Here is a 12,327-nt window from a genome sequence, read left to right on the forward strand (position 1 = left end):
CAGGGCCACCATGATAATGAACAGGGCCACCATGATAATGGACAGGGACTCGTACACAGACACGGTATTGACAGTGCTGCTAGGAATATCATCCAACAATGCGATTTATTGTGCAAACTACCTCGAGCCTTCACCGATTTGGTTCAATACACGTTACTTAATACTTAATACTTAACGTAACCCCACCCCATCCCATACGTATCCAACCCATTGAAATTTTAGGATTTAATTTTTCATTCACTCACCGTCGACGAGTGACGGGATCGAGCGCTCATTGTCGTAAATGCTGAACTGAATCAGTTCCTTGTTGACAAACTCAGTGTAGGTAACCGCCTTTGTATCCTTCTCATACAGGTAGATCTACACAGGAGGCAGCAAGAGTTATAGTGGCAGTTTTGATGTCATTTAGTTACGAACGTATGCTTATAGCTTTTGCTGTTCAAGCTCCTGAATTTTCAACGATTTATTGGAATTTGCACAATCCCATGTTCTATTACATAACACATGTTACACAGTCAGACAGTAGGCATAATAAGAAATATACAGGAAGTTGGTACCGTTATGCACTACTAATTGACCACAACAGTTTTCCCACCATGCATACCTAATACTAATAGAAAGTACTATAGTACTGGCATACTTTGGTGATGCTCATGTACTAAAGATTGATTATACTTCATGCATATGGATGTTGTGAAACTAAACTATACTACACTAAACTAAGGTAAATATTAAGAATATCTGCATACCTCAGATAGACCGATCTCACGCCTGTCTTTTCGTTCTCTTAACCCATTAGTCAACCATTCTTTTCTTTCTTCAATCTTCTTTTTACCAAAAGCCTTAAACATGATTCAAACAACGTTTATCAACATGCCTTCAAATTTAGGAAGTCCTTTCTAGTGATTTTTAGGAGTTTTCCAGGACTTAAAAGGTACATTTTCCACGACAGTGAGTTTCTAACGAAATACAATTTAGTGTCTTGTATGGTTCAATCAGAGATTAGTAAACAAACTCAATCGAACATATTTTCTTGCCTCACAGACAGGATATCCAAGAGCTCAACTTCAAGCGATTTCTAGTTCCAACCATAATAACAGCTAATTGTTCTCGACTTTTCAGTGCGATAACCAATATCCAACAGTTTCGATCCCTCGACAATGGAATTTAAAAATCCACTACGTTTCACGTTTTCCATGAAATATAACAGCCGCCTGTACCAGCACGATCGAGGAATCATCCTCCGTTCCTTGATACTTGAACTTGATTCGGTGTCGCTCCATGTCTGAGAAGTATTCCTTGGCCTCCTTTGATGTGGAGGTTCCCAGACCTACATGGTTAGTAAAGACAACTTGCTTCAACTGTTCGTCTCAATCACTGTAGTATTAATATTAATATGTATAATATAAATATTAAATAATATATTGTCATAATTATCATTGTAGTCACTCACACACGCCCGCATGCATGGAGCCCGTGCATACATGTGCCCGGACGCCCGCCTGCCCGCACGCACGCACGAACGCACAGACAACACACACACGCACGCACACAACACACTGATTACTTTGATATATGAATGCATGCATATTGGATGAATTAAGATTGCTTAACACAGAAAAGACGATACCTAGCTGATACCATACTATATGACAGAGCATCACAGATAGCAATAAAATGACAGCATTTAAAAAAAAATTCTAAAACAAACCTTTGTAGTACTTTACTTTCCATGTGTGCCAATTTTCAGTTACTAGTTTCCATTCATCAAACTCTGGCAAACTGAAGAAGGGAAATTCTTGTTTCCCTTTAGAAACCTAATTGGCAAGTAAAACAGAGAGCTGACTACATGTCTTTGTGCATAACTCAGTGACAGTGTGTATAATCGGTACAGTTAAAGTAGAATAGATAATTTTGCAAATAATATCTACGCAATTATCATAACCATCATATTGATAAGTGATCAGAAATTTGTAACACTATCTTTATATTGCACATCTTCACAATACAATAAAGTTAGTTGACAAATAATTAGCAATAATAGTCAAGGATGAGATTTGATAATTTAATTTTCAGCTGAAATTTTAATTAGCAAACAAAGGAGCGAGCAATGCGAGGACCGTAGGTCATCGCCATGCTAGGGGGGTCCGGGGGCATGCTACCCCGGAATTTTTTTTAAAAGAATGGTGCAATTTGGTACATTCTAAGCTATTCTGAACAAATTATAGGAGACTCTTGAATCACCTTTTCAAGTTGTCAAAAGGAACAAACGAACTATAATAGGAAATCAGGGGGCTGAAAATAGGGCAAGTTTTTTTATTAAATGTCTAGACATAATGATATTTTTCTGTTTCCACCCGTCGCTTGCATTGTTTTACTCAGACATAAGCTGCCTTGCTGCGACCAGATTTGAATGAAAAAAACACGATGCGAATGGAACAATCAGTGCATAGTCATGCACACAACATGCACGCAGCAACATGTAAACCCGGCCCCCAGGCCAGGCATGGTCGTTACGTGATCAGCTACCTCAAATGTTTGCCCCTCTACTGCAGCCTGTGAACGAGGATTTTCTTTTCTGGTACGCAAAAACAGATAAACTGTATACTTCGCTGTCAGCCTACTGTCTACACTCTACAGTCTACAGTCAGGTGCTGTTAAGGGGAAAAAAATTAAAATCGTAAAATGGGAACCCCCTCCCAATTTTCTCAACGAATTTAGACGTTTCACAAAATCGACCCCTGGGACTGTCTAATCCGCGGATTTCCGCGGATCCGCGGAAGAATCTCATCCCTGGATAGTTAACAGTTAATAATTAGAACTAATAAGCTGCTCTTTATGTTCTATTCCAGTTCTGGAATGCACCTGCACTCAGAATAGCAGCACCACGCTCTCTAGCCCTTCTTCCTACCTTCACGATGGGCGTGATGAACTCTTCTAGGAAGGGCAACTTCAGCAGGCTGGGCCAGTTGTGGTGGATGAAGTTGATAAGCAGACCTTTGATGTGCGATCCATCAACATCCTGATCTGTCATTATCATCAAGCGACCTACGAGCAAGAGCAGCGGGCCGTGAATCAATGTTGACTTAACGTGAACGTGCTACATATTTACACCCGCAATATAAATAATAATCATCATCACAAAAAGGAAGTAGGAAGGCTATACCAAGGAGTGTGCATGACGTCACTTTCTATTATGTATTGTTATATTTACACTCGCAAACTACTTAATTTAATGCCGATTTTGAAAGTCGAAGTGAACTGAACATTGACTTACTTGAACACGTAACATTCTCTAACGTTTTATTACATTTACACACGAACTGCATTTAACTCATGTACACTACTATATTAAGTGGTACGGGACTGCTGGATGTACTAAAAGCTGCAACCAACAGCGAATGCCTAGCAGCAAATATCAATCAGTATACTCTAGTCTCAATATCACTTTATCGATTGATCTATTGCTATACCTCTCATCTAACCACCAGAATATCACAGAGCGGTGACCGACTTTTTACTATTAAAAGCTGGAATAGAATATCCATCCCTTCTCAAACCCTACCCTCTTTTTTATCTCCACAAAATTAGTTTATCTATAAATATATAACATAGGAAATTCTTCCTGTCAGCATTTGAAATATTTGCTGCACAAATCGGAAGGGCTCTTGTTTGAAGTTACACTTCACGGAGGACATGCTGTATGCATAACCCCGGCAACCTACCGTATCTGAGTGTTTTTAGATCTTCCATCGTGCTGTAGTTCTTTTTGTACTGCAGACCCATTATCTTGATGATGTTGTTAATCTCTGCATTTTCCATGATCTGCGATTGAAAAAACATGCTTATATAGACGTATCACACGATCAGGAGGACTCTGGAACAATTTGGCGTGCACAAGTTGGTCTAGTTTGACTGACCTAGCAACAATATGCAAGAAGAGCTATTCATGACAGCATCAAAACCAGAAGATCTGTGTTGAGCATGTTGATCAGGTTGGGAAACTATAGCTGTAACCTCATCAGCCCTATGATCATGATTATTATCATCATCATAATCGCTATCATCATTATTAGCGCCAGTATCTCATCATCGCACACTTGTCACCTGCTATGAACCTGTTTGCCTACGCTTCCCTAATACCATCAATATCATCATTAGTATTATTATAGTCAGGTCCCTTATTGCAAAATATAGGCCGAATCGTTACAGGAGTGACAAGTCTCAAACTTGGCACAGTTGTAGCTTATGGCAGTACTATAATTATTAGAAGGGGTGCCCAATGCAGATATTCCTTAGAAGTGAATTACAGATGATTAAATGTTCGAACCACCCGACTCCGAACCCCCCTACCGCGCCCGCCTGTATACGATGCCAATACATGTACCAGCTGTACAATGCGCCAGTACACACAGTACAGGCAGGCGCGGTAGGGGGGTTCGGAGTCAGGTGGTTCGAACATTTACTCATCTGTAATTCACTTCCGTGTGCATATATTTGCTAATATATTGACTAATCGTGCATCAATAAACTCAATATTCACAGAGACCATAGCTAAGACATTATGTGTTTATATGTATATAGAATTTTAGAAACTGTAACTCAAATCATTCGCGAGATATTAGAGTTAGTAAACTATCCTACGGGCCATAGCCGCGCGTATATATTATCCTATGACGATACCGTGCGTATATTTTTGGTAATTATTTAAACTATTCGTGCGTCAATAAACTCAAAATTTATAGAGACCATAGCTAAGACATGTGTTTATATGTATCTAGAATTTTAGAAAATGTAACTCAAATCGTTCGCGAGATATTAGAGTTAGTACACTATCCTACGGGGTCCGGCGCACACCCACCTGCTTGTGCGATGCCTCCCGCACGTTGAGCACCTTGCCTCGCAGCGGGAAGACTCCGTAGCGGTCGCGACCGACGATTGCGAGGCCGGACACGGCGAGCGTCTTCGCCGAGTCTCCCTCCGTCAGGATCAGCGTACATTCGTTCGAGTTCTTCGTGCCTGCAAGGTGACGCCGAACACTTACAGTGATGCGACTAACATTCTGACGGACTAATTGATGATTTATTGGCCGATTGATCGATTTGGCTGGGTGTCGAAAACCCATTAGTGTGCACGCAATGCAGAACACTTACAGTGATGCGCCATGAGGGACACAATGACCTACGACTAACGTTCTGACTGACCAATTGATGATTTATTGGCTGATTGATTGATTTGGCTGGGTGTCGAAAAAAACCATTTTAAAATTTCAGGTCTTATCCAGGTTTCTGTGTTCTACGAACCCTGACGACTCATCACGGTCACGCATGCATCTACTGACCACTATGTGTTGTTGATGATAACTGAATTACAACTGAATACCCACGCGTGTTTAATGTTTAATAGGCACCGTTCATCTACTGCCCATGTGCATCGTTGCAGACCTCTAGATTACAGCCCCCTTCCTCCGTCATTTACGTGGACCCTTGTGATACGTCTCTGTCACATGTACCCCGAGTGACATCCGTCTGTCACAAGTGCCCGCGTGTGACATCCGTCTGTCAAACATGACCCTGTGTGACATGATCCGTCTGTCACACATGCCCATGTGTGACACCCGTCTCCGTCATATGTGCCCCCCACTGTGTGACACCTGTCTATCACATGCGTGCACGTCTCTACCTGCGTGACACCTGTCTCTATCACATGCATGTGCGTGTCTACCTGTGTGACACCCACGCATGTGACAGAGACACGTACACGCGTGTGACAGCGACACGTGCACGCGTGTGACAGAGACAGCGTGTGACAGAGACACGTGCACGCGTGTGACAGAGACACGTGCACGCGTGTGACAGAGACACGTAGTGCACGTGTCTCTGTCACACGCGTGCACGTGTCTCTGTCACACGCGTGTACGTGTCTCTGTCACATGCGTGCACGTGTCCCTGTCACATGCGTGCACGTGTCTCTACCTGCATCGTTGGCGTCATCCAGCTTGGGAACGCCGCGCAGCTTGGAGCGCTTCACGGCCGCGCACTTCTTGTTGAGCTGCGTCTGCTCCTTGAAGGTCACCCACGACATGATGCTCTCGACGATGCCTATCTTCATCACCTGCGCCGCACAGAATACAAGCATGAGCACACATACAAGCACACAACCTTGGACCTCGGTGGGAAGGGGAGTCACCCCCGACGAAACCCTTGACGATGCCTATCCAGGGTTCATAGTAGTAAGACACATGTTGAAATAAGGACTTATAAGACTCTTTCTGGAGGCCAAAATAAGACTTTTTTACGCGATTTTTGATAGATCACCGACACACGATACACTAATAATATTTATATATATACACAATTGCACAGCAGATTTAATTATTCCGTATTATATATACAACAATTCTTACTCTAAGTCGAGAACAGTTTATAAAAAAATAAGGACTATTAGGTACTTTTGCTAAAGTATTTTCTCGGAAAACTAAGTACTAATAAGGGCCCTTATTTTATTTTTGGCAAAATAAGTACTTATAAGACTTTGGAAGACCCGCTACGAACCCTGCTATCTTTAGCACCTGCTCCACGCACAGAGGCAACACAGCAGTGAGAACAGAGATGCAATTAACATAAGTGTAGAGGCATGTAATTAATGTAATTTGTTTGCATGCATGTGACGCCATTCACGAACCATAGTGCCACTGCTATTGTGCTGCTACTTGTTTCTATTAGAAGCTTCACCTGGAAAATATACTAGTTTTAATGCAGGTGAGGGTGATACCCTGACCACATATATACATATGGTTGCGAGAGATTTACCTGTCACTGTTTGATTGACACAGATTCACATATACTTGGTTGACGTAGAATACCTTACCTGGTTGACAAACTTGTCAGAGAGCTGGCACTTAGAGCCAAACGATTTTGCCTGCAAGGTCATGTTCTCCTTTGTCTGCGAGTCGAATGCTGGATTCTCGATCAGGCAGTTCACAAACAGCCACATATGGCTCTTCACCTGGAGAGAAGAGATTACCGAAATGGTAACACGTCGCTCTTACTTCCACAAACTTCACATACACTTTGATGCGATCCAGTGTTAACCGTTAATAATATTCTCAATTAATAATCATGTCATGCAACCATAATTGTAATTAACAATTTAATAATCATGTCATCCAACCATAATTGTAATTAACAATTTAATAACATGTTACATTTACTTCGATCGACATTACTTCTTTTTAACTCTAAATGCAATTTAACCTGATGACAGATCCGCGAACACTACCCTGACGACTCCAGAGCGGAGTGTTCAAGAAAACAAACAGCGTGCTAGCAGTCAATGGAATGAATCGTACTTGGAAAGGCTTCACGTTGACCCCTCCTTTGTTCTTTTTCTTCACGACCTCCATCAGCTTGCCGACTAGCTGGTCACCTACATAGTCAACATGTCTACCGCCCTGAAGAGAAATAACATGACTATATATACACTAGGTAGTATATACCGAAGTGATAAGTGTTCGTACACATATACTGCAAAACAGATTAATTCGGTTTTCAGGACCTCGGTCCGGAAAAGGTCCAGTTTCAATGACTGCGCAGTTTTAGCCGAGTATAATCGTCGTGCCTCGTTTTCTCCAACCAGAGATTAGTCAACAAACTCTTACACAAAGGTCATTTTAAAAAGGTTTAAAAAGTTAGGTTCTTTTTAAAATATTCAGGACTTTCTAGGAATTCTAGGACCCACGAAAAACTCTTATAAACATACACATAAAGTGATTACCCACCGCTTTGATGGGCAATCGCATGTTAGTCAGTGTTTAGAACTACTGTGCCATCTACTTTGAGTTTCTAATTTGCCGCACGCTTGCACGGGTGTGCTAGACATCTTTTTGGCAAATTTCTCCTCTCGTCACACAGCAATAATTCGAGATGACAGCGTAAGATTGTGTGACCTTCAACGACAGGTAGCTTGCGTTTCCGCGACGCTACTACTGCTGCTGCTGCTGCCTCACCTTTGTCGTCGCGATGCTGTTGACGAAGCTGACCTGCTGGAAGCCCTTCTCACTCAATGCCACGGCAACCTCCCAGCGATCGTTCACGCGCTCGTTGCAGACCTTCAGATCAGTGCCGTCCTCCGACGTACGGCCTTTCGTGTAGAGATGGACATAGTCTTGAAAGTTTTTAACCTGACGAGAGAAATTCGTAGCGGAATGCAATCAACCATTCAGATACAGTCAGAGGCGTTCGTTTTAATGATACCAAGGTTCCTATTGTGTGTTAGAAGTGTAACTAGGCACATAAAATAGAAAAAGATTTCTGCCAGACATCCAATAAAAAAAATAAATATTGGTAATGGTCTGCACTCTCGCCACCACATACTTTGCACCCCAAGAAATGCTGGAAAGTCAGTTAACCAACTTATATAGGGGTGTGACGAAAATAAGACCATCTCGACACTAATTTCCCTCCATCCATACTTGTTCCAGAAAAATATTACGTCGACACAGAATCATGACCTAGCGATAACATAGAGTCCCCAGCTTCCAGCGTTTTAACTATCTCGCTGCACTCTGCCTCGATTCACATTAATTCTATTCAAACTACCTTCGATCCAAACAGTTTCAACACCTGATATGAAGCATGCGTTTATTGATCTTACATGCTATCTATTTCCATTCAACTACTACTTTGATCCCCCAAACAGTGTTCAACACGCGACAAAGCATGCAGCAATGATCTTACTAGCAATGGTCGTATCCACATACGATGCGGTACTCATCACATACGTGTACAATACGATTTTATTGCATGATCTCCCACCGGTTAATCGATTTCCGTTGAGGCATGTACCTGTGACGTCTGGCGTGTTCGCCGCCGGCGGATGTCGTTACGCTCGCCCGCCTGCCTCGCTTGGCAGTGACAGCGCCACCTGGTAGGTATATCGGACCATCAGCAGCATCTTCCATGCCGAAACTTCTGGCAGGTTCTGGGCTCTAGAACGTGAATCTCCGTGTAGTCGTCGCACCCTGGTACGTCCGGGGATTCGCCTTGCTTGCCAGCCTTCGTCATATTGTCTGACCACGTCTGAAAACGCACGTGACGGGTCGCTCATAACACCCAGAAGAGCGCCGGGGTCGAGGGGAGGCGATGGGTGCGAGGTGGAAAGAGACGAGCAGAAGATGAAGAAAGATGGAAGTCGAGTGCAAGAATGATAGAGCAAAAGCAAGACAGAGTGACACAGATTGAGAGAAAGGGGGGAGTTAGGGAAGGAAGGAGAGAGAGAGAAAGAGGGAGAGGGAGTCGCCCCCACAGTCTGTTTGTGGGCAACTTGGGACGAGCATTTAGTCGGGTTTCTCTTGCTCCCCTTGCATTGCTATTCTCCCCCACACTGTCGAGGTGGCGGTGTCACAGTGCGTACTGTTACCACAGCACTGTCCCAGCTAAGTCACGAAATCAGCATATCTATGCGTTACTAGGTTTCTATCTGCGAGATAACACGATATGTCTAATGTTCATGATTTGAGAGTTACAAATTTTTAGTAGTGATACCTTTTGGTTTTTACCTGTTTGACTTATATTCCGATTTTTTAATGTTTTTTTTTGGTAGTGCACACATGAATGCATTCATCAACATCCAACTGTATATTATGGTCGTATTCTGCGATAGTTTTCAGATTAAAATAATTCTTCAAAACAAAATTGATGAGATAAAATATTAGATATGACAAAACCCAATACAAACCTGTTTAAACTTTTTGCCGTATTCTTTACATGCAGTGACGCATGTAAACTTGGTACTAAAAATGTTGCACAACTTTGCACCATAACCATTTCTACCACCTGTAATGAATACGGTTAGAGATCACTAAATTATAATAAAAATAATAAAATTAATCTTCATGGTAAAAAAAGCAGGTCAACCACAATAGGAAATTATAAATCACCACTTGATGCAGTAAGTATGGCTTATTACTGAATCACAAGTTGTTCGAGAATTTTATTCAAAATTGTGTTTGTAGCTGCACCCTAAAAAGTAAAAGGCCACAATTCAATGTTTTATTACATTGTGGACATTTCATCTCCTTAATCTACTAAATTATGTGGTACTTAACAATAAGATCATTTTCATTAATACAAAATTGGTAACGATGAACATTTGTTATAGTTCAGACTATCATAATCGTTAACATCATAATCATAATCGCAAACGTTATATATGCGATTTTAATACTGGTACTGGTTTTATTAAACACACAATAGACTGACTACACAGCCATACCTGTGATTTTCTTCTGGCTGTCATCGTAGTTACTGGACGTAAGCAGGTGGCCAAATATAAGCTCTGGAACAAAGATCTTTTCCACTTTGTGCTCGACGATTGGAATTCCTTTGCCGTTATTCCAGATGCTGACTTTGTTGTTTTCGCTGAAAGTTTTAACGATCTTAACTCGCACAATCTTTGTGTTAAATCCCATAAATATACACTTAGATAAAAAAAAAACATACTAAATTTAAATATAAAGCATGTTGCAATGTAAAATTAGGGGGAGAATATACCTAGGAACATTTCTTCACAAGTCTTCTAGAAGTTTTCTAAAATGTAAATTTACCACAACCACAAGTTTTTAAGTGAATTTACTCTTTGTGCTTCTTATTGTCAAATCATTGAGCAGTGAAGAATCTCTTACACGAAGGATTGCCATTTATTGCCCAATACATGATAGACGTGAGCTTAATTTCAAAGACTTTCTAGAACCAAACATAATAATTGCCCATTTTCCAGTACTTTCCACAGCCTTAGCTTATCTTTGATGGCTTTCCAGACCAGGAAAATACCAATTAAAATTCAAGGATATGCCAGGTTTTCCAGGAACTGCCAAAAAGGTAACCACGTAAATACGAAGCGCGTAGCGAGATAAATTCGCTTACGGGTCGATGTTGACCTTGATGCAGTTCATGTTCTTGTCTCTCTGTTTGTTGTCGGCTGCATTCACGAGGATTTCGTCGAAGATCTTGTACAGACCGGGCACGATAGAGATCTCACGCGTCACCATCCCACCTTTGCCTTCGTTGGTTTCGGGATCAAACACCCACATTTGCTGAAAAAGTTCACAAACATCTCATGACTTCATTGAACATGTGACAATAATTGATTTTCTTCTTTTTACAACAGACCGAGAAAAATCTTCAAAATATAATAATAAATATTAATATAATAAACAAAAATACCTGCTTGACATGCTCGACTGAACCGATGTATGTGTCAGGTCGTAGCAGGATGTGTTCCAGTTGAGATTTCTTCTGATAAATCCTCTCTACAGACAGTCTCTTATTGGCTGCTTTGCCATCGCCACCTCCTAAAGGCAACATTAGCACGCAATCTACTTGATATTCGGTTACAGTGAACGATATACCTTTATCGTAAATTGATTCACATATTTTTCCACATAGTGATATAAATTGATATAAGTCTGCTAATCACCATATTAGTAACTGATTTAATACAGTGAGAATAAGTCATAACCTACCTTTAGCCTTGGATGATTTTTTAGCAAACATATCATCCATGTCTTCCATGTCATCATCCATGATTGCCTTATTACCAAATATAGACTGAAATCACAACAAAATAACATGCTATACAACCAAGTACTAACGGCACCTTACGGGCAAAATGACAACACACATTCCGAGTGCACCTTAGCAATTATTTCCAATTTTACCTGGAATGTGGTTATTGGGATTTTTATGATAGTAAGTTTAATTTTCTACTGTTCTCACTACAAGTACGTTGTATATCATATGCTAATTAGCCAACGCTTTCATCTTGCTAATGAGTCATCCTATATATCATCCTATATACTGTAAAATAGATGCTTACAGTGGCTGTCACAAAAATTTATTTTAGCTGAATTATATTGCAAAACCATTTATTGTACAAAATAGCATTAAAGTTTATAGTGTAAGTGTAAGCTACAGGTAATCTAAAACTCTTGCATTTATAAACTAGAGCACTCGGAGAGCGCAGACCTTTGCCAAGGCAGCTCTGTGAAAATTTTTATTAATTAATTAAATAATTAATTGGATCCGGATCACCACCAAAATGTAATCAATTCTAAGTTACCCCATTTCTGACCTATCCTAAAAATTTAATTAATTAATTAATTGGATCCGGATCACCACCAAAATGTAATCAATTCTAAGTTACCCCATTTCTGACCTATCCTGGAAATTTTATTAATTAATTAATTGAATCCGGATCACCATCAAAATGTAATCAATTCTTAGTTACCCCAATTCTATCCTATCCTAAAAATTTAATTAATTAATT

At 40.7% G+C, this 12,327-nt stretch overlaps 1 protein-coding gene across 1 annotated transcript in view; it reads right to left on the minus strand.

Moving 5' to 3' along the window:
• Positions 1–12,327, minus strand: part of LOC106808123 (DNA topoisomerase 2-alpha-like) — a gene marked incomplete in the record, with an annotated part of 41,196 nt that overhangs the window by 20,308 nt on the left and 8,561 nt on the right. Inside the window, 18 exon segments of the mRNA XM_014810707.1 lie at positions 246–360; positions 750–842; positions 1,221–1,330; positions 1,712–1,817; positions 2,912–3,048; positions 3,726–3,825; positions 4,862–5,019; positions 5,976–6,114; positions 6,871–7,008; positions 7,352–7,453; positions 8,009–8,182; positions 8,383–8,413; positions 8,965–9,080; positions 9,739–9,836; positions 10,276–10,421; positions 10,926–11,095; positions 11,226–11,353; positions 11,525–11,609. Coding sequence (XP_014666193.1) covers positions 246–360; positions 750–842; positions 1,221–1,330; positions 1,712–1,817; positions 2,912–3,048; positions 3,726–3,825; positions 4,862–5,019; positions 5,976–6,114; positions 6,871–7,008; positions 7,352–7,453; positions 8,009–8,182; positions 8,383–8,413; positions 8,965–9,080; positions 9,739–9,836; positions 10,276–10,421; positions 10,926–11,095; positions 11,226–11,353; positions 11,525–11,609 — 2,146 coding nt within the window.

The sequence above is a fragment of the Priapulus caudatus genome, unplaced genomic scaffold, assembly GCF_000485595.1.
Source record: "Priapulus caudatus unplaced genomic scaffold, Priapulus_caudatus-5.0.1 Scaffold13, whole genome shotgun sequence".
NCBI classification, from domain to species: domain Eukaryota; kingdom Metazoa; phylum Priapulida; class Priapulimorpha; order Priapulimorphida; family Priapulidae; genus Priapulus; species Priapulus caudatus.